Genomic DNA, 26978 nt, shown 5'->3' with positions numbered 1-26978 from the left:
GGCACCAGTTAGATCATGGATTTGTATTAAAAGCAGGCTACAGAAATGCTGAATGGGGTGAAAGAGCTGCAATTAGTGCCACTCAAGCATTAACGCTGCTGACCATAACATTACATCCAGTCAGGTATATTTCCCCCTCCCTACTCTGCTCTGCGAATGGATTTTACTGACAGCGCGCTGCACACGCCACGGTTTTGGGTCTTGTCCTACTCACCAACATGCCTCGGTGCCCATAGGTTCCGACTCTCAAGTGGTTAAAATCCAGAAGTAACGGTACCGCGTACCGACCAGGTACCGACGTACCGGCCCACTTAGCACGGACTGTGTTGTCTTGTTAAATTAATATAACTTAATGGTAACGTGACACACGGGCAGGACTGATAAGCTTTGCTGTTTAGCTTCCGTGAGTCGTTCTATTTTTAGCCGTAGCCGCTAGTTTAATGATAACTTTCTCAGTGACTTTTCTCTAGCGCGTTTCCCATTTCCCATGAGGCTTTGCGCCATTCTACAATTTAAGAACGAACAAACATTGCTGGTTATTTTATATGTTTGGTCATGAAAGTTCAGTTATATCTGAACAAAAAGAATTAGATAAAGACAGGAGGCTAAACAAAAATCATTTAGTAGTCTGGATTGATGAGAGTCTGCGTCACTATCGCAACCATGAGTGAGATGTAAAAAGACAAGAAGTGGTATAATAATGGTTGGACTGTTAACATCAATTAATTCAAGGAAACCTTGAAGATTATCATGAGAACATGATTGACTTACATTCATTAGCCTTAACTCACTGAGGCTGGTCATAAAGGCCGCATTACCGCGCAGGGCAACCTGCTCGCTGGTTCGCTGGAGCATATTGGCTGGGCGGCCGACCGGGAGATCTCCTGGTCGTCCTGATAGCCATTCCACAGCTGGTATATATATATATATATTTCAACTCTGAGCGCCGCGACAAAAAAAGGAAACTCCGACAGCTTTTTTCCGAGCTCCATAGGATCTGAATGGAAAGTAGACGGTGGACACGGCCCCTTTGCATATATAAAGAGAATGTATTCTATGAAATGTCAGAAGAGGTATTTTTTTCACGGCACCCTTGACGCAGTCAGACGGCACCCCAGTGTGCCACGGCACCCACTTTGAGAAAGGCTGGCGTAGGGGTTTGCGGGGTCGCAGACGGCTCTGTGGCTGGGTTTCTGTTATTTGGTAATTACTAGTAATTAAAAGACATGTACAAAGTGAGTGATGTTCCTGCTTTAATCACATTGAATCTTATTTTTCGATGCTGTTTTTATTGCATCTCTTGGCTGAGAAGTAACAAATTCAAACTAATTGTTTCTGTGCTTTTACTTTGTGGCCTCGGCCTTCAGAGCAGCTGACCGTCTCCATGACTGTGATGATGATTGTCATGAAGCAGCTGAACTGCTGAGCTCAGCAGCTGCTGCTCAACAGACGAATTAGTCTGAATTTGACCCAACATACACACACAAAATCGGGCAAAGAACTGCACACAATCAAACACACAACACACACAGCACAGAGACGCAACAACACTGATGAAGTTAGTATCTGTGTGTATGTGTGTGTACTGCCCCCTTCTGGCTCATCAGCAACACTGCAGGTCTAAGCCAGTCTGTGACAGAATGGAAAAGTTCCTACACAGATACAGAAAATACTGATTCCTGATTGGTTGGCTGGTGAACACTATTTGGGAGATACTCTCAAAGCTCCAATGAACCATTTAACCAACCACTGTCTTTTATGGCTCATTGTAGGTTGCCATGGCAATAATACTGATGCTACACTGCTGTCATCTTGTGATTACAAGGTAAGACGTTAACAAATTCGATTGGACCATTCTGTGACTTTGTGACATGCCAAGCTACAAGATGAGACTGTTGTTCACTCATGACATGACAAATATGGACACATGTGCAAACACACACGTAATCTGTATGTACTGTCTAGAGCTAAACTTCAGCTCTGTATACTACCTACTGCCAACATGTTATGTCAAAATGCCATAAGTAAAAGAATGTTATATCAAAATGTAAAAAAGCAAAAAGAAAAGAAAAGATTATGATATGATCTGTATACTACCTACTGCTGTAACATGTTATGTCAAAATGCCATAAGTAAAAGAATGTTATATCAAAATGTAAAAAAAAAAAAAAAAAAAAAAAAGAAAAAGAAAAAGAAAAGAAAAGATTATGATAAAGATTTTTATTCTGTGGGTAATGGGAGCGGGACTAGATAAGCTTTTGCTTCTCCCGCTTTCCCTTTCGGCCATGTGTATTGTATTATTTGAACTAAGATGAAGTGTGATGATGATGATTTAAATTGACATGCCCGAAATAAACAAATTGATTGATTGATTGATTGATTGATTGATTGATTGATTGATTGATTGATTGATTGATTGAAACTGGTGAAATAAGAAACGTTGCCTGTCGTTTCTCCATAGTATTTTTATTAGTATCATACACAAGCATGTTTCTATTAAAACACATTATATCAACTGAATCAAACTATAATGTACAAACAAGTTCAAAGTGACAGGCCGTCTCCACCGTGTTCATCCTGCATGTACAAACCAAACCTTAACCCCACCCAGTCCCACCCACCACCCCCCGAGCCTTTCTGCACCAACACCACAGGATCAGGAGCAAAACCAGAACCGGTTGAGGAGTCAGTCAAACGTGTGACCTGGTCGAGCGTCTTTGAGCAAGGCACTGCACAACCAGCAGCTCACCTACTGTGTGAAGTGACTTGAAGTGGAGCAGTCTGTGTTCATCTTGGGTAAATCCGTATCGCTTCCGTATCTTAAAATTGATTTGAATTTGAATCATGTCTGCACACTTTATAGGAAAAGTTCAGGTGCCACAAAAATTGACTGATTGATTTGGCTGGGACTGACATGTAGTTTTCTAAATACACTAGGGATCAAGTATAAATGTCAATTTAGGTGAAAAGGGCCTCAATTCCATGACAACTGATTAAACTAGAGAAAGCTCACAGCTTATGATTGAAAGCTGAAAAGCACAAGACTGATATGTCACTTAGCGCACCACTACACTACCAGACTGGCGTGAAGATAAAGAACTGGTTCATTTGTCAACTCAGTTCCACAGGTCTGGGCAAAATCCATTTGTTGATTAAAACTGAGCGATCTGGTCGAAAGCTGCTACAAGACCAAAGTAAATAAACCTTGATCTTGAGACTGTTGTGACAAACCAGTATTCTCTACACACGTTTGAACCCCGAAACCTGGATCAATGAAATGATCATCTACTGGTACACATTTCATTCTTGTTGGGATTAACAGTCATTGAGGTTCTGTGGTCATTATTAAGCAAGTTTCAAAGGTCAGAGGTCACGATTCTACCCAATAAACTGCCACTTGGGGTCGACACGGTGTTGTGATGCTGCACATTGTGTCTGGGTTTTTGGTCCTCATTCTGTTCTGAATCTCCAGTTTATGACTTTTTGATGATGAGTTTAACTGTACAGGATTATCATGAAACATTCAACATCACATCCTGCACAGCTTCAGTTCGTACATGCAGGATCACACGTTTTTACTGGTTTTTTTCCTCCCATTTAAAAAAAAAAAAAAAAGTTCAAACTTTACATTACAATAACCATATTCCAGTGTATTTATCTGTTGGAAAAGTACTGTAAGTACACCATCACTATGTACTTTAAAACATGTAAAAACACAGTTTAAGCATAATATCAATACTTGTGTTTTATTGAACTGTTTCAAGTACATATCGTGTTGTGCGCTTGTATTACTTTTCTGTAGATTAATACTCAGGCTGATGCACTGGATTAAGGCTATCCCATGATAAAGTTGCACCAAAGTAACAATTCACTTCATCAGGTCCTACAGATATATAATCCCCTGCCCTCAGCATGCAAACATAAGAGACCGGAGCCGGGAAGAGCACTGCTGCAGGGGGAGGTCAAGGTTCACATGTTTGGCCTGATAAGCAAGGACAGGAAATACCAGCAGCCATCATCTGAGGGTGTCGTCAGACTTGAACAGACACCTGGCAGGTTGGTAAACTAGGCAAAGTGGCTGGTGAATCTCGAGAGTTTACCAACGAGAGATGACGCAATCCAACTGGTCTGGTACAATCTGTCTTTTTGCCATCTGACGTTAGTCCAATTATTGCCTTTTCTGTTTCTAAATAAAAAAGGTGTTTCTAGTGTTAACAGGATTTCATTAAAAAAATGGGTGAGAAAACTGGTGTCCTCCAAGGGCTTTTATGCTTAAAATAAAGTGTTTGTTGGTTCTTTCAACAGCGCAAGAAACCTGGAGGGGCACCACAAATGTCTATCCCCATTTGTACAATTGTGTTTGGACAAGCTTTTTTTACGCTTCAGAACAGTTCCTTTTCAAGAATATCAAACCTTTTCAGGTCTAGACTGAATCCCTGTGGATTCCTGTTAACACTCAGCTGGATATTACCAAATAAAAGCAAAATGTCCCCAAAAAAAGCCATGATGTACCTTTGAAATTCCCTTGGCAATCTGATCTGTCTGGCGGTGATGTCAACTAATAATCACTGTGCTGGCTTGATCAGCAGATCAATAGGAAGAATCAGACAACAACTCTTGGCTGGTTAAGAAAACACCAAAACCTGACATCTGGAGCAGCTGGAGGCCAAAGGAGATTCAGTTTTTCCTTGTCAGAGTATGACGTAAAGAAGTGGCTTGATACAACCAGTGCCAGTTGTGCTTGTTGTTGTATGGGCTTTCATCTGGAAAGCATTGACATCTACTGGAGCCTCCATCTCCTTCAGACTGACTGGCCTCTGTCATTAAGAAACAAGCAGCTTTCCACTGTTGGGTTAAGACGACCAAACAACTGATTGGCCCTGTAGTAGAAACCACTCAACAAACATAACACAAGGACTTTCTCAACCAAAGGTACACCAGGATCAGACTTTTAGATGTAGCATTCTTACAAGTTTGATATCATGTTGGTGGGAGCTCAACCTCCTGATGTTGGGTCTTTTGAATTTTTAGCTGAGTTTTAATTTGGTTAAATCATAGCCAACATTTCAATAATTGGCACCATTTTTAAACTTTGAATTTGGGTATCATATAAGTCTTAACTAACCAAGTTTCTCTTGAGTGTCTAATAAAGTCCTTAAGTGTTGCATGAACATAACGCCAGGCTAATTCCATTTGGCCCGACAGTGTAAAGCAGGTGGAGGTGTATCAGCAGAACTGATCTCCCATGTATACTGCTGGCAGTTTAACCACTCTTAATCTAAACAACCTTTGAACAACATACAGACAGGAAATGTTTGCCCATTTCCTGTTTGTTCTGAAGTCTGATTGGCTGCTGTCAGGACCAGGATGTGTCAGAACGTGAGATGAACATTTGTGTTTCAAATGATACAGATTCATTTATATAATTAACAGAAAAGGAAATCAGAATTACAATTTATAATTTATCTAACTGTAAAAGTAACAGTGACCATTTAAAATGCATAATTACTGGCAAAAAAAATAATAAATATAATTTTCTGTGTATTAAGTGTAACAGACTATGATGAAACTAAATGTAAAATAAATATAATCAAATAGTCAATAATTGCACAGCATAAATTTGAGACTATATAGCAAAGTTGTGTTGTGTGTGTTAATTATGCTCTATTGATTTTGGTGCATTTTTGATTACAACAGGATGATAGGATTCTCTCAGGTCATACGGCAAATATGAGAATGGTTACATTTGATTATCATTAGAAATTAACTAAATCCAGGTTGTAATGAAAATTCATATTCAAATTCCACAATTTAATTTTTATGGATAGGTTGAACTTTTCCTGGCAATTTCATTTGATGCATTCAGGTTCGTCCTTAGTATGCCAGTGTTTATTTAGTATTTTTGTAAAGTTCAGTCATACATCATGAGTGCAAAAATGCCATATTAACTGTAAATTCAATTTTAAAATGTCGTACTGGCAGCCGCAGACCTCCATGTTTATGTTGTGGTTATTAAAAAGAGTGTCATTGTTAGTATTTTAATGTATGTTATCACACTTTGAGTTGTGAATCACAGAAGGGAAAAAATGGATGAAAATGAAAATATTTAAGTTAATAAATTCTAAAATAAAAATTTAATATGTAGTTTTCAGAGGCTCAAACACGAATAGTTACATTGCTCCGTTTTGATGTAAGCGTTGCATGTGATCACGTGACAACCCCTGGTGCAATCAGCAGACGCCTCAGAGCAGAGAACACTGAACTCTGGCTGTTCATCCAGAGAAGACTTATGAAGTCAACATACAGCAATAAAAAAAAGACAAAAAAAAACAATAACAATATAAAACAAATAAGAAATAAAAAGCTTATTACAGAAATATGAACAGAAACAATAACATTTCTTCTTCTCCGGTTAAAGTACCACTTCCTTAAATCTGGACAAGACCAGGTTATGTCACAATAAGAAGATTATTAACATTATTCTCATTATTAATATCTTACAAAACCAAAATCAACAGTGCAATAAAAAGGTTTTTCATCCCTCGCTCAGCAGGAGAGAGAGAGTGAAAGAGAGAAAGAGACGGCAAGGGGCGGGGTTTTGGCGACAAGGAAAGAGAGAAAGAAGGTAACATCCAAAAATAAGAAAAGAAAGGAAGGAGAGATCGAGGGACACAGAGGAGGACAAACAGTTTACACCAGACGAGGGAGGAAGAGGGGCTTCTCAGGATTATATAAATGGGAAATAATGGATGGAGAGATGATGTGGAGGTAGAGGGGGGAAATGGAGAGAGGGAGACAGCGAAGAATGAGAATCAGCGGAGGTGGAGGGGAGAGGAAATGATCGTGGCAGATTTGTGGATACTGTCTAAACGGTGATGAAGGTGTGGTTGTGGGAAAACAGATCCACAAAACAGGCTCCAGCTGACCGGTGTGTGTGTGTGTGTGTGTCTGTTCATCGGCTCTTTGAAAGTTGGGTGATGATAAAAGTCAAAATGGCACAGGTTGAAAGGAAAACAAATATACGGCATTCAATTTGGAATCTGCACCAATTTAAAAACGCAGATCACAACCGAGGCTGTTATGAGGATCTGTAAAGATGCACTGACACCTCTTTCCTGTTGTCAGTATCAAACACTTATGTAACTGTGGTGTTATCATTTCAATGATATAGGGTTAAAAAAAAAGAGTCTGCTTCAGTCTTGTGGTATCTGTTCACATGGATGGTTCTGGTTTTATTCATTCAGATTTAACCCTCAGCCCAAATACAAACTGGAAAGTGGAATTTAGATTTTGTGTCAAATAATTTCATTTTTAAAAGCTTCTTTACAAATAAAACAACCTAATTACTCGGCATTAATCCCCATGGATTGTTTCCCAGTGAACTGTAATTTGGTGAACAAACACGTGAAATGTCTGTGTGTACTGGTAACATGTGACACACCCCAGCAAGAAAGAGGCCGATCAGCCTCCAGTGACTGTATGAACTCAGGTTAGACACAGTTAATGGAGGGTTTGATATTTGCTTCCAGAAACAAACAAAACAAACCTTTGTGCTGCGTACTGTTATTAGCATACTGAAACACTTCCTGGGACCGTCACACACACGTTATTACTGTTGGTCTAACAGTACTGTAGCTGCAGAGCTGTCTTCCACTGACTCTTCATGCTCAGTGTTGAGTGTTGAGTGCAGGCGGACATCAGGGGCCTTATGTACTACCGTCGTGTACGCCAACTTTCACTTTCATGGTCAAATGTATGAAGAGTGAACTGGATGTGGGAATATGCATTCCATCATGATCGACTGCACACACTGCTATAAAGGCACCGTCAGAGGACGACTTTATTTTTGTCAACAGGGAACGTTTTCATTTGAAGTGCACATTGTGGCAGGGTGGCCATGCATATGAACTTAAGGTTAAATCGTTTAGAGTCAACCTTGACATACACAGGAAGCAGATACGCTGTGAAATATAAATATATGGAAGCGTCTTTAAAGCTTTATTAGTCCTCAGTGGTTCTTTTCCTGTTCAACTATACCAGCAGTGCTTTGTGGAAAGCCCCTGCTCGTCTGCCAGACTCATTTATTCCCATCAGTAAACTAATGCATCATGTCCTGATGAATCTCGGCATTAGTGTTTGTCCAAAACGGCGCGTGATGGACGCGTTGTGTGTGAAATGAACTAAACAATAGGCTGCTGTAAACATTTGTACTCATTTCAAATCAAAAGAAAGTGCATAAAGTTCAAGTGACATAATTCTGGTGCAGGACGTCAGGACCTCGCACCCTCGGCCACACTCTCCCACTTTGTTATCTGGCTTTAATACTAACGGCACTTTTTTTTTCTCTAACTACTTCTCAAAGCTACACATCTTCTCCGTCCCCCTGCAGCGTCTCCTACCAGACCTGCTGTGTTTCCTGATTGTGAACAGAGAGGTAGTCCTGGATTTTATACTCATTCGCTTATTACATTTAGGGTGAGAGTGTGGCATTTGTGCGTGTGCTCTAAATTCCACGTCCATTGGGATCTATAAATTAAACTGTGCATGGAGTTCTGCTGCGTCTGCAGTGTTTCATATATCTGAAATCTTTGGTGCGTGCGCATCTTCTCAGCTTTGTGTGTACGCCAGGTTTCAGTGTGGAATCAGTCTAAGGATTTTTTTTTTTTTTTTTACATGAGGCCCCTGATGCAGACACTCACCTCCACGTTATGACTTCATCTGGCCGCTGTATGTGACAGGGTTTCCAGTTACTGTTCAAAACGCAGCACAGACGGTGTTAACACTACCCCGGGTGTCTGCGTGTATTATACTCTCACATACTTCCAGCAGTCAGGAGTGTTTGAGCTGTGAGCAAACAGCCTCTGACGTTCCTGACCTGAACTGACGGAGGCTGAGGAGCTTTTTTACTTTGGCTTCTGACACCTTCCAGTGTTTGCGCTTGATTCGATACTAACACAAAAGGTGCGTTTCCACTGCAGGAACTTTGGGGTAATTTTACCAGGACCGTTGGTGTGTGTCTCCACTGCAGGAACCAAAAAGGGCAGCTTACAGGAACTTTTACAGGGCCAAGTCCCTGCCTGGGGGTAGGTACTCAGATCGGCCCTGAAGAAGTCTTGGTGGGGCTTGAGGTTTACTCTGTGCTGATTGGTCAGACTCAAAGCAGGATGTGACGCTAAGAGAAAGCCCCGAAATAAGCGGTGTTTTTAAAACCCAACGTTTCTAAAAAGGCGAGACGGCCGAAAAAAAGAAAGAGTAAGTCAGTAAAAGACGAGAGTAGCAGTAGGCCTGGTAAAAAAAAAAAAAAGTGTGATAAATACGTGATCGTGGGATTTCGTGACGATCGAGACGGCAATTAAAAACCCCGTCTTTTTTTTATTTTTAGAAAGCGTCTATATTGCTGGAAAAAAAACAACAACAGCAAGAGCAGTAAAAAAAAAACGCTGCACAACGACCGTGCGATGATCGAAACTGTCGCGCATCGCCATAAGAGCCCGGTGGGTTCCTGTCCCCAGTGGAGTCCAAGTCCAAGTTCCTACCCCCTCCTTTCACCAGGAACTCCTGCAGTGGAAACGCGGCTAAAGAGGTATCAATGGATCCTGAGGTGGGAGGGGAGGAGAGGGAGGGGAGGGGAGGAGAGGGAGGGCAGATGGGCAGAGGTGGGGTGCGGGCATTAATGCTAGATGGAAGAGGGGAGGGTGGATGGTTTGGGGTTAGGGTGCAGCGTTTTGGGGGGGGTATGGTGGGGGGCGGGTGGTTTGATCAAAGAGAAGAAGATGTGTTAGGGTGGGTGGGTGTGGCCTGTTCAGTTGGGGGGGCGTGTCTGTTCTCAGGAACTCCTCTTAGTCCTGGAGTGTTGGATCAACCACTGGAGAGTGATGTCTGTGAAGAGAGGTGTGACATCAGCAGAGCTCGAAGAGAGGGGGGGGGGGGAGTGTGTGTGTGTGTGTGTGTAGATATAGAGTGTTATTTGGTGTGACCTGGACCACTTTGAATTAGAATTGTATATCTGTGGTACATGATGTAATGAGTCTTATTTTCTAAATCTGGGGTTACATGACTTTTATTTTCTCTAACTTTGTTCTAAAGGTGCTCTGTGTTCTCATGCAGTAGTCTGGGTGGTTGTGTGATGAGTTTTAGCACAGATATGGGTTTCAACTCTATGACTGAGAGGTAATTGTCATCAACAACTCACTAAGCTGCTCAGGTATAAACTTAAAGGGATAGTTCACCCAAAATTGAAATTGCACTCATTATCTACTCACCCTCATGTCGACTAAGGGCTGGGAGAAGTTTCAGAGTTATCTGAAATCTATAGCCTCTCGGAGGCCACGGAGGACTCTGAAACTTCTCACAGCCCTTAGTCCACATGAGGGGGAGTAGAGAATGAGTGCAATTTCAATTTTGGGTGAACTATCCCTATAACAAGTTGAACTCTGTCAGTACGTTTACATGCAGAGCTTAATCGAGCTATGCGATTTTGGCGTCAAGTCGGACTTCTGTCCTTGTCTCAATATACATTCAACTGAGAAAATGTAATAACTGACGGGGTCCGCCCCCTCATGCGGCGTCACCCGTTGCTTCAGCAGGTTAATACCCCGCCTGTCCTGTTGACTTTTCTGTCACCTCGTAAAGAACTGAATATAAACAACTTAGTAAGCTTATTAATAAATTCTCTCTCTCTCTCTCTCTCTCTCTCTCTCTCTCTAATAAAACACTCTTGCTGGTTGCGCTGTGTGAAATGCATTGAATCTGCGCTGACGTTGGTTTTTTTTTCTTTACTTTGCGGGGTTCGGGCGGCTTCTCTGCTCCACTTGGTGCCGTCTCTACTGTTGTGGAGCAGCGCACATGCGTTGTCCAGTTCTACTCCGACTAAGGTGTATACATGACGGAGAAAATCGAATTCCAATCGCATTATCTGGGTGTCTTAATCGGAGTTCTCAACTCCGATTTCAGTCGGACTAAGGTGTTTACATGCACTTCAGTTGTCCAGTTATAGTCGGATTAAGGCAATAATTCGGTTTTTTCAAGTGTCATGTAAACGTACTTTGTATGTTAAAGGAGAAGTGCCGTCTTTTTACAACCTCCACCTTATTCCTGGCATAAAATACTAATAGTAATCGTCTACTCACCCAGATAACTTTGGTGTCATTAGGAGTCCTTCCTTTATTTAGATCCACCTGAGAGCGTATATCGATAGTGGGAGTGATCGGGGCAGCCTCTAAATAACACATTATCTGCCGCGAAACTCGTTCATTTCACCAATATGTTGTTATGATTCACTGGTGCTGTTCCACAACAACACCACCACCAGTTACCATCTATTTGCGGGCGTGCACCGTTTTTTTGTTCTCTAGCCAGCTGTTCCTCTCTCTGTCTCCACATCCTCCGTTTTTATTATTTTTTTTTATTTAACCTTTATTTAACCAGGAATAATCCCATTGAGATTCAGAATCTCTTTTGCAAGGGGGTCCTGGCCAAGAGAGCAGCACAGTAGATCCACATAAAGTACACATTTGGACAACATCGACAAAACAAACATAAAGACAGCTAAAACAGTTTGGCAAATCACATCATTACAGTATAATCACCAGCTGCGTTCGGTGAGAGAACATGTGCATGCAGTAGTCAAATAGTCCTTGATCCTAGCTTTAAAATCTTCCATACTTGGGAGATAATCCAGTTTAAGATTAGTTTCAAGAGCTCCTCATCCGTAAACTCTGGCTCAGAACGGTGAGGACGTCCATCCTATTCAAAGTCGTTGTCCACAACCTCAAAGTCTGACAAATATTCAGCCACGTTGCACAAAACTAGCAGGAGCAGATTGCGGGTAAACAAGACGACCGACCGTCGCACACACACACAAAAAAAGCAGACCGTCGCAGAGTGAAAGAGCCTTTTTTTAAATTGCATTATTAACAATTATATACAGAACAATACTGTTTAGTCAAGGGTGTTACAGTTATAAAAATGATACACGCAAAGTTCAGAGGTCAGTAGGTCAACCCGGATGATGATAACAGGCAACCCCGGACTGAGAGGGGAATAGCACTAGTGAATCATAACAAAATATTGGTGAAATGAACGAGTTTCACGGCAGATAATGTGTTATTCAGAGGCTGCATTTCTGTGCCCCAATCACTCCCTCTATATGGACATACGCAGCTCTCGAATGGATCTAAATATTGTCTGAAGGATCCTAATGTCACCAAGGTTATCTGGGTGTGTAGACGACTGTATTTTATGCCAGAAATAAGGTCCAGGTTGTAAAAAAAAGCGGCACTTCTCCTTTAAAGTCAAACTAACAAATTGCATCACACTGCGGCTCCTCCAGCGGCTTCACAATAAAAGCCCCCTGCTCAGCGTGTGTGCTACAGGATTTCACAGCAGCAATCATTTCTCCTCTTCCTCCTCCGCAGGATGAAGAGTAGAAACAAGCTGTTAACTTTGCAGATTGCTCTGTCAGAATTTATCGTAGTGTCCAGAGCAGTGCTGCTGGCAACCCAGTGTGCTTTGAGACCTTTAGTTTGGTGTTCCCACTGAGCCACAGCAGCGGTCTGACTGAGGCTTGACACCAATGAGGTGGCTGTGTTTTTCTTTCCCCCACACAGGGAAACTATTGGTCTGAACATAGCTTCAGGGTTTAGGGAGTGTGACTGTTTTATGTCAACAAGGGTTCCTGCTGGTGTGAAAGTGCAAACTTGCAAACAGAGTGTGTGTGTGTGTGTGTGTGTGTGTGTGTGTGTGTGTGTGTGTGTGTGTGTGTGTGTGTGTGTGTGTGTGTGTGTGTGTGTGTGTGTGTGTGTCGTACCAATGTTGTCTTTCTCCTTGCAGGAGATGGAGTAGCAGCAGATCTCTCTGTCCTGGATGGCCGACAGGTTCCTAAGGAAAAACACACACACACACACACAAATATGTTAATGCACACTAAAGGACCAACGCAAACATGTCAGAATATCAGCGGTATTTCAGATTCAGCTTGCATCAGCTCTTACTGCTTTAAAGACAGCTGTGTCATGTATGTGTGTGCCTGGCCGTTTAAGGCGAAAGCCCGCCCCCGCAAGTTGATGTCCAATCACTGTTGAGCCTCCACACTCACAGTGACTCCCTTCCTATCACACTGCTGCAACTGAAAGTGCAGCTCACTAGTCTGGGGCCGTTGACTCGCTGTTTTGGTAAGGAAACGGAACCAGGGCGAGAGAGTAGTGTTGCTTTCGTCAACGAAAATGATGACGAAATATCATCGTCAACGACCCTTTATCACGTGACGAAAACGAGACGAGACGAAACGTAAACAGTGGCCATGTGACGATAACTATAATAAAATATATAATGCACTATTGTTGACGAATAAAAACGAGACTAAATGTGGTTCACAAAACAAAAACTCTGCTAAAATGTCTCTTCATTTTCGTTGACCAAAACAAGACGAAACGAAATAATTATTATTTTTGAAGTATTTCTGTTTCATAGGCAGCGACGTCACTTCCTCAATCCCTACTCGTGGCATTATTTAGAAGATGCAGCTCTCTTTATACAGTCTATGATGCAGCTGCGCTGGGTTAGTGTTGACGAGTCTGACACAGAGAAGGGACCGACGGCCGGCAGCCGCGGATCGTCAAACCACTGAGACACGTGTGTGACTAGTCTAGCGTGTGTGTGTGTGTGTGTGCGTGTGTGCGCGTGCGTGTATGACTAGTGTGTATGTAGCTATTTGTTTGTGTGTGTGAGAGAGAGTGTAAAGTGGGTTACTACCAAAAATAAATATGTTGAGCAGCATCTTCCATGTCTGGAATGGATGTATTCTATAAGGTAACAATAATATAAAAATAAGATAACCATGTTTGAATTGTGGAATTGGTTTGACTAAAAGAAAAATTTGGTTTTGTCTATAGTTAGGCTACTATACAAGGTAATTATACTATATTAACTGGGTTAAATAGAATTACATTACTAGAACGAGATTAAAATAATTGACTAAAACTAGACTAAAATGTCATCAGTTTTCGTCGACTAAAACTAGACGAAAATAGTCATGGGTTATTCTGACTAAAATAAGACTAAAATGCTCAGAGTTTTAGTCGACTAAAACTTGACTAAACAAAAAAAGAGCATGAACCTGACTAAAACTAATAAAAACTAAAATGACAGTTTGGCACAAAGACTAGATTAAAACTAAAATTAAAACAGGCCGCCAAAAACAACACTACGAGAGAGACAGGCATTTCTGTCAAAATAAAAGCAAATAAAATGCCATGAAACTTGCTAATTTAAGGAATTTAATTTACAAGAAAGTCCCCGAGCCATTAAGTTAACATTTTGCTTTTATTGTATAACAAGTTAATGTTTTATGTTTTATGTTGGTGAACACTTTTACTTTGGTGAATTTGGTGATTTCTGGATCCGCTAGGAAAAAAATCGGAGTGACGCGAGGCTAGCAGCTCACACACAGAAGAAAGAAAAAGAAAACAAACAGACAGCAGCACAAGCGGTCGCTGATCGTGATCGCGGGGAAAATGAATTGGTTATTAGCGCGATTTAGCACATTTAGCTTTTATTAGAGTTCCAGCACATGCGCACCGCACGTGTGTGGTCACGTATCCGCGTTCCCGCGTGTCCGCGTGCGATAGAGAGACCGAGGTCCAGCAGGAAGAGTTGACTGACAGGGATGAGAGGTAGTGAAAGACTAACTCCTTCTTTCCCAGTGAGAGATTGTGGTGGCTGCCAGCATAGTGACGGTCAATATAGCGCGATCTCTGTTTGAAAGTGTCTTCAGAGTGTGCACCATAGACTGAAAGACTAAAGGAGTGTGCAGAGGGAGGAGCTAGGGGCTGTTCACAGACAGATCATGTGTGTGTATGTGTGTGTGTGAGTGAGAGAGAGAGAAGAGAGCTCTACAAGGAAATACTATAAAGAGTAGTAGCCTAATATTAGAAATAATATAAATTTTTTTCTCTGCACAAAACACATACCGAAACCGTACCGAGAACCATGGCCAAAAACCGAGGTACGTATTGTACCGTGGGCTACCTGTACCGTTGCACCCAGCGTCGGAAATTAGCGGGGGCCATGGGCCATTTGGCCCCAAATTTTACCAAGAATGCCCCCAAAAATCATGATCCTGGGGCCAAAATTGCCCCCAAATTTTCAAAACAAATATATTTATATCTATACATTATCATAAATTTATTTTCATTAATTTACCGTCGCGCCTCATTATTCTCCTGATGTAAACGAGATTGCGCTGATACGTGAGAGTCATGTGACAGCGGGGCAGTGCTGCAGCTGCTGTGCTGTGATGGACCTGATCAGACTGGCGGTGGCCCACAGTGAATCCCCCCGAAAGCCCCAGCAAATAATAGCCTACATCGACAAAAAGTTAAGTGGCAAGTTGCACCTTTTCGTCGGCTTATTATTTGCAGGGTTTAAAAAAAAAAAAAATCTTATAACGTCACTGCAACATGCGGCTCTCAGTCCTTGTCGGTGTTGTGTAGTTAGAGCTGTGTCTCCCTCCTGTTTCCCAGGTAGGAGGGGGACAATAGCCCACTTAGGGCTGGGTGATAAAACGGTAGAAATTGTGAAATAACTTTTCCTCAATAGAAATATGAGACATGGTCGATAGGTTTCATTCATCCATGTTTTGGCAAACAATACAAATAGCCAATGATATTGAGAGTTGCGCCGTGCCGAACCAATCATGTGGCTGGAATAGAGCCAGTCAACACGTGTATTTGTTTGGGTTGCTGCAGACGGGCACATCAGCTGACACCGCCGGTAAAATAAAAAATAAAAGAAAGAGAGAGAATGAATGTTGTCTCAAAAGAAAAAGTAAGGAGAACTCGGACGAGTGACTGAAAAGACGCATGGTGCGCAATGGGACACCAGGCAGTTGGAGTGGACCGTGGTCACGGTGCGGCCGCTCTGCTGCTCACAGGGCCGTTACTAGGAATTCTGGGCCCCCTGAAAGAATACTAAAGTGGGCCCCTGCCCCCTCACGTTTCCACTTTTTTGCTTAGACTACGTATGTATTATCATTTTTTTATTTAGCCTACTTTGTTTTGATGCTAATGCAGCATTACTATGAGTATTAGTCAGGGTCTTATGCAGAATAATTCAGTTATACAAAGATTAGACTACTGGGGTTTTTTGTGGGCCAGAACGACTGTTGAGTTCACAACAGCCCCCCCACATCGCCCAGCCCTACCTACCAGTGATATTCTCATATTACTGGTAATATCTAATATCTAATATTGACCAACCATAACTTTATATAACCCATTATTTATATCGTTTATAGACTATGATAGGTGTTTATATAGCTTATAGTTTGTTATTTATATATATATATATATATATGAAATGGCCCCCAAGTATTTTAAAAGGGCCCCACTTTTTGGACTGTGGGGGCCAAAATTGCCCCCAAAATATTTTCTTAATTTCGTACCCTGGTTGCACCCCTAATCAGAACACACATTTACAACAACAATAACCTTTAGATCAATTTCGTAGTCAGTATGGATATTATAGTATTACTGTTATAAAGCGTGTGTCTCTAAAGCTTTGATGTGAAGCACTGTGACGTGTGTGAGGTGTGTATTCCTCCTGTGTTCAGCAGTTGTGTTATGTATTCCACTTTACTGAGGTCACTGCGTTTACGGCAGTCAGACCCAGAGGGGGGAGAGCTACTGAGCTGAGGTGAAAGCACATGACAGAAACAACTGTGTGGGAGGAAATCGACATGTGACTGGAGTCACGTGACGCTGACAGGCGGTGGGCGGCGGTGTGATCAGGGGAAAGGGGAAAGCTGAGGACCAGAGTGTTGGAGCAGACTTACATCCTCTCTATGAGCTCCTTCTCATCCAGGGCTCCTGGTAGGTCTCTCTTATTACCCAGAACTAAAACCTGAGAGACACACAGGGAGAAAACACATCAGATGGAGACACAGGAAAACACATGTCACAGACTGTCTGCATCCACTTTGTCTGGTTCACTGGAGGTGGTGCATTGTCAGTGTGTTTGGTCACAGGCTAAAGATCAGCTGGTTCAGCCGGTTCATCCTGGTTCACTCTGATTAAAGGACAATTCCAGGCAAATTCAACCTGGAGCTCTAGTGTCCTAATATTTTAGGTCTAAAAGAATGAATCTGCAGGTTTTCTTTTTAATGTCTCCTGTTCTGCAGTAGTTCTGACTGTCCCCACATCGCCACGGCAGTGTATAATGAGCTCTTCCCACAAAACTGAATTTTTTTTCCACAGACAGCATGAGATGGGTTTGTAAACATGTTTGTAAACGGAGCTGTAATACAAAGTCCTGCGAGAGTGAAGTTGACCGTCTCACTGTCCGGACTTACTCAGTCTTACTGCTACGAAGAGTTGATACTTCTTTGTTGATAAAACAAACGGGAGCTTCAGACTACCTGTAAACATAGTTAGACATCAACTTGACACGAGACTTCACAAGCTGCACGAGACTTTGTATTACAGCTCCGTTTACAAACATGTTTACAAACCCATCTGACGCTGTCTGTGGAAAAAAAATTCAGTTTTGTGGGAAGAGCTCATTATACACTGCCGTGGCGATGTGGGGACAGTCAGAACTACTGCAGAACAGGAGACAATAAAAAGAAAACCTGCAGATTCATTCTTTTAGACCTAAAATACTTTCTTGTATTTTGAATAGCCCTATGTTGTTTGTGCGGTTTTGTGGGTAGGGATGGGCATTTCGAATAATTTTCTAACCGAGTATCCTAACCTTGTCGTACCCGGGTAACCGAATACTGTAATAAAAAATAAAATGACGTCATGTCTGACGGACAGAGCGCAGCCGGGGCATAAATGTGCTCTGACCGTCAGACAGTCTGCATTACTGACACACAGCGTCGTCAGACACAATATCAGGTGGATAATAAGAGTAGAGACTGGAGTTTAAGATGCACATATGGGGCATATGCATCTTTATGCTGGGGAATAAATGCGCTGCATGCGCTCTGAGCTCTGAGCTTTTTTCTTTTTTTTTAAAAAATCATTAGCGGTGTTTATTTATTAGTCCACACTACATTTTGGTGCCTTCGGTCCTCTCTGCCAGTGCCTCGCATTGTTTCAGGAAATAACTGGGAAGGTTTCAGAATGTTTGTAAACTGAAAGCAGATTTTCTAACAGACTTGATGACACCTGTCGTCTCCCTCCCGACGGCTTATGCCGAGGGAACCACCACAGATTATTGTAAAAGGTTTAAAAGTCCGAGGCTCGATCCAAAAACACTTTTACACAGCAGAAAATCACGTTGCTTGATCCGAAACTGTTTAACATTACAAAAAGCCGAACCATGGCATGATAATGTAGTTTGATCCGACACTATAGACTGCGCTCTAACGTGCCGTTTTTTTAAACCTAGGTTAACCGGATAATAAATTCATAATCGAGTAGCAGATTGCCTACTTGGGTACCCGGGTACTCGGGTAACCGTGCACATCCCTATTTGTGGGATGTAAACAGCCTAAACAGCCTAAGATCGGTCTGCTGCCACTATATGCTGCTGTGGCGGTGCGGGGACAGACACAACTACTGCAGAACAGAATGATTCTTTTAGACCTAAAATATTAGGAAACTAGAGACTCAGGTTGAATTTGCCTGGAATTGTCCTTTAAGTCAGTTCAGTTGTCCTGGGTTGAATTGGTCTTTCCTCCCTGTAGCTGTCAGACTCCACAACAAGAGTTGCTCTCAGCACTAAACATAATTGGATTGGAATGTATTTTTCTTATTCTTATTATTCATTAATCATACTCTTTGACTGCTTTCTTTCTGCTATTGATATTTCCTATCTGTGCTATTACATTTCTTTGATGTTGTCTGCAGCTGCAACCTTATACATTTCCCCACGTGGGACAAATAAATGATTATCTCACCTAATCTGCAAAAGAAGTACCAGGTACTAAAGAACAAAAAACAAAAGTCAATTTGAGCCAAGTCGTGCTAGTGGAAATGGGCCATAAGGTTCAAGTGGGTCATGGTGGTGGGTCCAGTCAGGATTAGAGGGGCAGCATGCTGGATGGTGGTCTGGTGTGACTTACAGGGATTCCCTGCAGCTGCGGTTTGTCCAGCAGGTTGTGGAGTTCGTTCTTGGAGGCTTCGATTTTCTCTGGGTCTGCTGCGTCCACCATGTAGCTGCAACAGTGAGACAAAAACAACTGGTCAACATCTGGACGTCCACTCCTGCAGAAGTGGTGCTGTTGCATTAGCGGTAACACAGCTGAGCTCTGATGCAACTTTCTGGTTAACGGTACAGTCTGGCTTTATGGCCTCAAAATTATATTTCACACCGGACTTGATTTACAAATTGTTCCATAAAAACTCACAGTACCTACAAATAACAACAAAAAACGCTTATATTGTATCAATAAAGTTTAACAAAAACAAACTGAATGTGACCTCTGGGGTCAAAGCATGAATTCTAATTTTGTCTTTAAATTGCACCATGTAGTTTCAGGGGGGGTTTCCACTGTGGTAACCACAACTTGAGCGATATGCAGCAGCTTTTCTCACCAAACTTGATGCAATAGGAAATGATTTGGCTGCTTTTAGCTTCTTGTTAGCGAGTGTTTGTGAGTTGTCCTGTCTCTTCTGCATCTCACTGAGACACATTTCTCCCACTAAGTTGTGCTGCCGCCTTCAGTTAAAAAAAAAAAAAAGAAGAAAAGTCTGACAGTGCATGATGGACATGATGCCTGGTTTGTTTGGTTCAGTGTAAATGAGCGGAGACGGAGCGGAGCTGTGTTCAACAGCTGAAAAATCCCAAAATCATATCGCACATCACATCAGTGTTGTGAAAAGTGAAAAAGAGGTGAAAGAAAAAGCTGGCACAACCCATCACTATCACTTCCACCACACCACAGCCGTGCCACACGACTTTGCTCTTTGTTATATAAATCTGACCCGTTGGCCCTGCAGCCCTCTTCCTGCCCCGTCTTCTCACCAAGACACAACTGGGCTGACGTGACACAACTACACAGCACAAGACCAGAGGACACTTCTGATGATCAGATTTAAGGATTTTAAATTTGTCTAAGATCCATGGAGCAAACTCAAACCATCAGCTATGATTTTCAGATATCAAATTCATCACTGACTATCTGCAGAAGAAACATCGAGGTCTGCCCCGGCCAATCAGCTAAGTCCTCTCAGGGTCGTCGTCATGTTTGGGCTCAGTGGAGACATCAAGCGCAGCCTTAACGTGATAGTAACCGCGGTTTAAAGGGTGATGACTTACACGATGGCGCTGACTCCTCGACAGTAACGCTCCCACATGCTCCTGAACCGAGGCTGACCGCCGATATCCCACAACTGCAGACACACAGAGAAGGGTTTATTGTTACAGTATGTAATGTATGCATTATAAAAAAAAACATGATTAATTAATAAATGATGAGCAGAATAAAAAGTAAAACTGTTGTCAACATGTTTATCTTCTTAACATGTTTGAGAGCTCATTTCTGACTGTTCATATTGATCTGAATATAAAGTGTTTCATGTAGTTATGGAGCATTAAAGGGATAGTAGCATTTTTTAAAAGTGGGGTTGTATGATCTACAAATAGCCCCTAAGTACTTTATTAATTGCAGTAGAAAACTCTCTGCACTCCTCCCGTTAGCAACGCCAGCCCATAGCCCTGCCCAGAGATTTACAACATACAGTGTTGTGAACAGACCCAAAGAAATGGCCTATTTTCGCGGCCTAAAAGAGGTTTTACGTGAAAAAAAAATACACAGTTCCATTGTTCGCTATATTATATTTTTTTCCAGCCCTTCAAAGTGCAGGAAAAACGCAGTTTTTATTTGGACCTAACCAACTCACATATCCCTCCGGCCCAGGGTTAGTGCCCGCCGATCAGCAGTTGGTTAGCTCCTAATAAAAACTGTGTTTTTCCTACACTTTGAGAGGCTGGAAAAAATTATATTATAGCGAACAATGGAACTGTGTATATTTTTTCAGGTAAAACCTCTTTTAGGCCGCGAAAATAGGCCGTTTCTTTGGGTCCATTCACAACACTGTATGTTGTAAATCTCTGGGCAGGGCTATGGGCTGGCTATTTGTAGATCATACAACCCCACTTTTAAAAAATGCTACTATCCTTTTAACAAATATTATGTATTATGTATGCATTGATAATTTATGTGTCTATAGTGTGTCAGTGTGTATGTGTGGGTTCTTATAGCTGAAAATGTGCTACGATTATAAGGATGATGAAAAATAATATAAAATAGTGAAAAATATATAATGTAATAACACATGGTGGTGTTATCTTATTAATGATCAAAATATGTTACTTATATATAATAATACATATTGTACTGCATGACAAATAGAATTTAACGATGTGAAGTTTTATAGTGGTGGATCCTTTTGATTTGGATGTTGTTGTTTTACTCAATCTTCACAGGGGAAAGAAGAATGTTATTTAAGCAAGGATTAATTAAAGGGAATTGCCATTTTTACAATCTGGACCTAATTTCTAGCATAAAATACGATCATTTACTCACCCAGATAACTTTGGTGTCATTACAAGTCCTTCTGAAGAAATGAGCTCCAGTCGAGAGCCGCATATCCGTATAATGCGAGTCTACAGGGCAGCGGAATGCAGCCTCTAAATAACACATTATCTGCTGCGAAACTCATTCATTTCACCAATGTTTTGTTATGATACACTAGTGCTATTCCCTCTGAGTCCTGGGTTAGCTGTTACCAACATCCGGGGTCTGTAGGTTGACCTACTGACCTCTGACCTGGATGATGTCATCTCCGACCGCTGCCCGGCTCATTCTGATAATAATCATTCCGCTTCAGCATTCAGGTCCATTTTTAGCTCAACTAGCCGGAGCTTTAGTGAGTCCAGGTTGTGGAGAGGAAGCCTGTGGAAGCTGAACTTCATCCAGCTGCTCATTTTGTTCTGACAAGTCGGAAACACGCAGAAACGAACCGTAGTATTAGTGGTAGCAACAAGCCGCACGGCGGTCGGAGATGACATCACCCAGGTCAGAGGTCAGTAGGTCAACCTACTGACCACAGATGTTGATAACAGGCAACCCCGGACTCAGAGGGGAATAGGATTAACGCATCATAACAAAATATTGGTGAAATGAACGAGTTTCACGGCAGATAATGTGTTATTTAGAGGCTGCATTCTGCTGCCCCGTGTACTCGCATTATACGGATACACGCAGCTCTCGGCTGGATCTAATTTCGTCGGAAGTTATCTGGGTGAGTAAATTATCGTATTTTATGCTAGAAATAAGGTCCAGATTGTAAAAAACGGAAATTCCCCTTTAAGTTAAGTTAACTTAGCCTCGTAAACCCGCCTCTCCCGGAACTGCATTTCATTTCATTCTGAGGGAGAGTCTGGCCTCATCCCCGCTCCAAGCGTCTGGGGTGGGCGGGAGCTGGGCGGGAGTAGTAGTGTTGACAGACAACCCCATTCAGCCAATCAGCAAGTTGGTGTAGTGACGGGGCTTTGCACCAGTCGGTCCCTGATTGGCCAACGTGCTGTGTCAATCACAGCGGGCGACGCTGATTGGCTCGGCCTTCTGAGGGTTTCAGTCCAAACGCTTAGAATGGGGATGAGGCCAGACTCTCCCTCAGAATGAAATGAAATGCAGTTCCGGGAGAGGCTGGTTTACGAGGCTAAAGTTAACTGGTTTGTTGATAATAATTAGGTGTTGGAGATCTCGCTCTACTTTCCTTTGTATTACACTGGTATAGTACATTTTCTTCAGAATAGTTCTGTTTTGTTTTTGTTTTTTGTAAGTTTGTTTATTAGAAAAGGAACAATGTACATTAATCAAACATTTTAACAGAATGTAAATGCCCCTGAGTTAGCTGGACGGCTAATGTCCATTGGTATGTACAACAATAAATCAATAAATCGTGATGATAACTGGGTGATGTTTAGCCAAACATGAGCCGACAACCAGCCCAACAGTGTGACTGTGTACAGACAGACCACAGGGAATTGAACTACCGACCTTGATGGTGACGTTGCCCTTGGTGATCTTCCTCATGTTGAATCCCACTGTAGGAATCATATCTTCACTGAACTGCCCAGACTGAAACACACACACACACACATCGCTGTTGATTAGAATGACGTATTCCAATGTGCCACAACCACTCATTAAAGGAATATGAGCATCATCACATGACAGCCGTCTATGGTTTCTATGAGGAAACATCAACAGATCAAGAGTTCAGATTAATATATATTATACAGCATACATTTGTACATCTATGGAGAGATAACAGGAAGTTGTCATAAAAAAAGTGAGATAAATTGATGGACGTGCTCATGGCCTACAGGATGAATTTAAAGTGCTGATCATAAACCTGGGTTGAAGTCCACCTGGGGACCTTTACTCCATGCTGCCTCCGTCCCCTCTTTCCCCATCATCTCTCCATTTTCAATCCTCCAATAAAAAGAAACAAAATGACCCTCCGCACTGCTACCACAGTCAAGACAAGACAACTCAGTCTTCATCCTCTAACTAAATCCAGAACCTGGTTTGCAGTCTACAAATTCCATCAATATCATACTTTAAAACCCATACTTTGATCAAGCTATGGTGGCTCTTTATACATACACTTCCATGTCAGACGCTCAAAGTTGATAAATAACAAGGATATCTAATCTAGGGGTGTCTAACTCATTTTAGTTCAGGAGCCACACATACAGCACAATTTGATCTCAAGTGGGCCGGACCAGTAAAAACTGAGCATAATAGCCTATAAATAACAAGAACTCTACATTCCCTTTCATTTTAGTGCAAAGAAGCACAAGCACATTATTATTAAGATGCTACTTGTAATGAACTATCCTTTTACAAAACATTATGAACAACCTGAAATTTCTGTGAGAAAAACATGTGCAATTTCAACAACATGATGTCTCTGCTATCTGCTATGGAATTTTCACACTTGGCAAATTCATCCCGAGGGCTGGACTGGACCCTCAGGTGGGGCTGGTTTTGACCCACAGGCTGTGCATTTGACGTACTGATCTAATACTGATACACACTAATTATATAATATCACTTAACTGCATTAGAAAATTTGGCCTTTCTGCTTTTATTCAGTCATGTCCATTCAAAGCTGTTGACACAATTTCAGTGTCCCAGCATCCCTGACCTCATGTGACCTCAAATGATAAATTATTCCAATGAGTTCTTGCACACTAGATGGAGACATTTGAAATGTAGGAAGAAAAAAAAAGAAAAACAGCATCAAATAAACATTTCAATCAAACTAAATTAAAAATGTTAATATATTTGCATTTTAATTTGGTTAAGCAGAAGGATTTGACAGTAATTGTGACAAATGGGCAAGAGTTTCATCAGTAATGAGTAACGGCCCTTAAGACAGGAGCCTAGTCCAAAGCAGACCTCATAATCTGCCACAAACCACTTCCAGAAACATGGGCTCAGGGGCTGAGGGCTTGGGAGTGGCCCCTGTGGCCCCCCACCACCCCCCAACTGTGACCTAAACATCAATGACAACGTCGGACCTGCAGTGTGTGCAGGAGTGAAACATCTCAGAGCTGGAAGAACGGAGGAAAGCTCATCAATCAACAACAGAGGGATCCTTTTGGACAGAAATCCTGCCGGACCTCCAATAACAAGACCAGCTTTGTTTGGGGGTGTGTTTGTTAGTAGAGGGACCCTAAACTTTTACACATCATAGTTGCTTTTAACGAATATCCTCTTCATTAATTCATAAAATACAATGTAACACAGCACATCAAATATCTGCTGTCTGAAGGTTTTATTCTTCTTAACTCTTTAAAAAAGAAAAAAGTATATTGAACAAATATGAATATCAGCCACCATATTAATCACCTAATTGAATTTATCTCTCGTGGACACCAATCAGGCCCTGGACTGCCCTCTCTAAACTGTAATTCAGACATTAAAAAAGGAGAAAAGTGAATTATATCACACAGGTGAAGGCAAATCTGTGTTAGTGGGTCACCCCAAAAATGTCATTTGCACATTGAAGCAGAGGAGGGTGCAGCCGGGGAGGGGTGATCAGCTGATGATGTATGACAGGGAGTGACTGTGACCGGAGAAGGAAGGTCACTCCGATGACAGGATGGGGGGTTCAAACCTCAAACCTCCAATACTGGACCTACACAATACATCCTAAGTTACCCCCCCGGGCCCTGTGAACAACACAGGGGACAAGTCGGCCTTCAGTTCTGATAACGATATCTCTAGTGATGGTGGAGGTCAGGACCATCTACCGGTGCAGATGTGAGAACAGCTGTGCTCATTTAAAAGACACTTCATAGTTTAGTAGGCAGAGCGTTAGCGGCGCCTGAGCTTATTAGAAACACAGCCGCAGTAATGGCTTTTCAATCCGACGTGATACCAAACACACCGACTCGACGGCCGTGTCGCCAGAGTCGAACACCCGACAGCTAGCTGACCTCATCACCGCAGGATAACAATGGATGGAGCCAGATGCTAACTGGCAGCTGGCGTTAGCACATCTGCGAGCGGTTAAATTCGCGTCGCTTACCGCTATCACATTGACGAAGGTCGTTTTCCCGGAGTACTGCAGCCCCACCAGGGTGAGCTCCATCTCCTCCTTCCAGAAGAGCGCCTTGAACCAATCCAGCAATTTGTTAATTAGCGCTATCATCTTTGTCGTCTGCTGCTGCTGCTGATGCTAATGCTAGCTGCTGCTTCTGCTTCTACGGCTAAGTGGCTGTGCTAGCTAGCTAGCTGGCTAACGCCCCGACAGTCAGGCTTTTTTTTTTCTCAGACAGCTGACAGTCGCAGCGACAACTTCTCGCGATAACAGGAAAACGAGCGACACCGATTAGCTTGGTTCTGAACCGAAGATTGGATTCAATAAATCGGTGTTTTCAGGCTCTGGTGTCCGCTGTGTGTTTTCCGTGATGTTTACTAGCTACGCCTTTTCCCACAGTACTGTCAAGAGATTTATTAAGTGACACCATGTCCGGTACAGCCCTTCAAAATAAACCACGGACCGAAAGGAATTTCCTCAAGCATGCAATCAAATTAAAGCCCAAGCCAGATATCAATATAATTTTAAAAAGCTATCATTTGAATTGAAACTTAGTCTAAAGTTTCTATTTTATTCATATTTTTGTTGGATTTATTGGTTTAATCTGTCAGCAGGTGGTCCGCTCCGCTTCCTGTTTGGGTGCGGTTGATACATCGAGCAGAGGAGAGCAGAGCAAAGAGGAGACACAGAGCACAGTATGACTGAAACTCCGCCCTCTGTTGTACAGATGAGGTAACTACAGTTAAACCACGGCCACTACGTGTTACCGTTTGTTTGTCTGCAAAGTACAGTGGATTTTTTCAAGTTATCTTAAATACAAGCTCTTGAATCAGTGAGCACATGACCACATATGCTTGTAGTTTTAGCAGCAGCTGCTGTTGCTCTGCCATTAGTTGCAGTTTCAGGTTTAAATCTGGCGTCAACCATGTGTCGTCTCAAACAACCTCATTAAAGCCACTGCTGTGTCTTCAGAAGCTTCAGCTGTGGTTGAGTCTAAATCAGTCATGTTTCACTACTACTACTCAGCCAGTCAACATATCTAAGGTTCAACATGCAACTCAGACCAGATTTACAGTTCAGAGTCAGTGGTTCTATTTCTATAACAATTTCAGCTCTTAAACAAATAAGAAATTATTATAATTAAGTAGTGTGATCACTTAAGATTGTGATTGATTATCCAACAAACTGAAAGGGTCAGAGTATGAACTAATGCTGGAGCAAAATATCTGTAGACATGAGGTCAGTTTATTAGTGATGGAAATGTACACACAGTAACCCACAAAAAATCTATGTCTAAGGTCATGTGTTTGAAGAATTATTGAAAACGTTCTTAATTTGTCCTTAATTCCTGTGGAATTGGCACTAGGCTACTTGCCTTGCAGTAGTGTTAATGTGGCAGTGGACGCACAA

General features: G+C 42.1%; 1 protein-coding gene across 4 annotated transcripts; it reads right to left on the bottom strand.

Annotated features, from left to right (window-relative positions):
- Positions 1-2449: 2449 nt before the first annotated feature.
- Positions 2450-25992, bottom strand: LOC146983970 (ADP-ribosylation factor-like protein 8A). 4 transcript variants are annotated; one of them, XR_015036129.1, is made up of 8 exons: positions 25557-25992; positions 23012-23092; positions 20263-20336; positions 19067-19160; positions 16832-16899; positions 12809-12879; positions 8454-9879; positions 2450-8345 (listed from the first exon to the last, which is right to left on the bottom strand). XR_015036129.1 is itself a non-coding variant. In XM_085780809.1 (7 exons), exons 1-7 carry the CDS (start codon positions 25677-25679, stop codon positions 9827-9829), a joined length of 564 nt encoding a protein of 187 aa, XP_085636935.1. In that variant the 5' UTR covers positions 25680-25992; the 3' UTR covers positions 2450-9826. The 4 variants fall into 4 exon arrangements, 1 of the variants encoding a protein (XP_085636935.1); XR_015036130.1 differs by having other exon boundaries at positions 2450-8503; positions 8540-9879; XR_015036128.1 differs by having other exon boundaries at positions 2450-8844; positions 8908-9879.
- Between the last annotated feature and the right edge of the window lie 986 nt (positions 25993-26978).

This window comes from Trachurus japonicus, chromosome 7 (assembly GCF_045865225.1).
Source record: "Trachurus japonicus isolate A0001 chromosome 7, Traja_1.0".
Classification (NCBI taxonomy): Eukaryota; Metazoa; Chordata; class Actinopteri; order Carangiformes; family Carangidae; genus Trachurus; species Trachurus japonicus.
The sequence above is the reverse complement of the archived record's forward strand: the minus strand, read 5'-3'. Positions and strand labels throughout refer to the sequence as shown.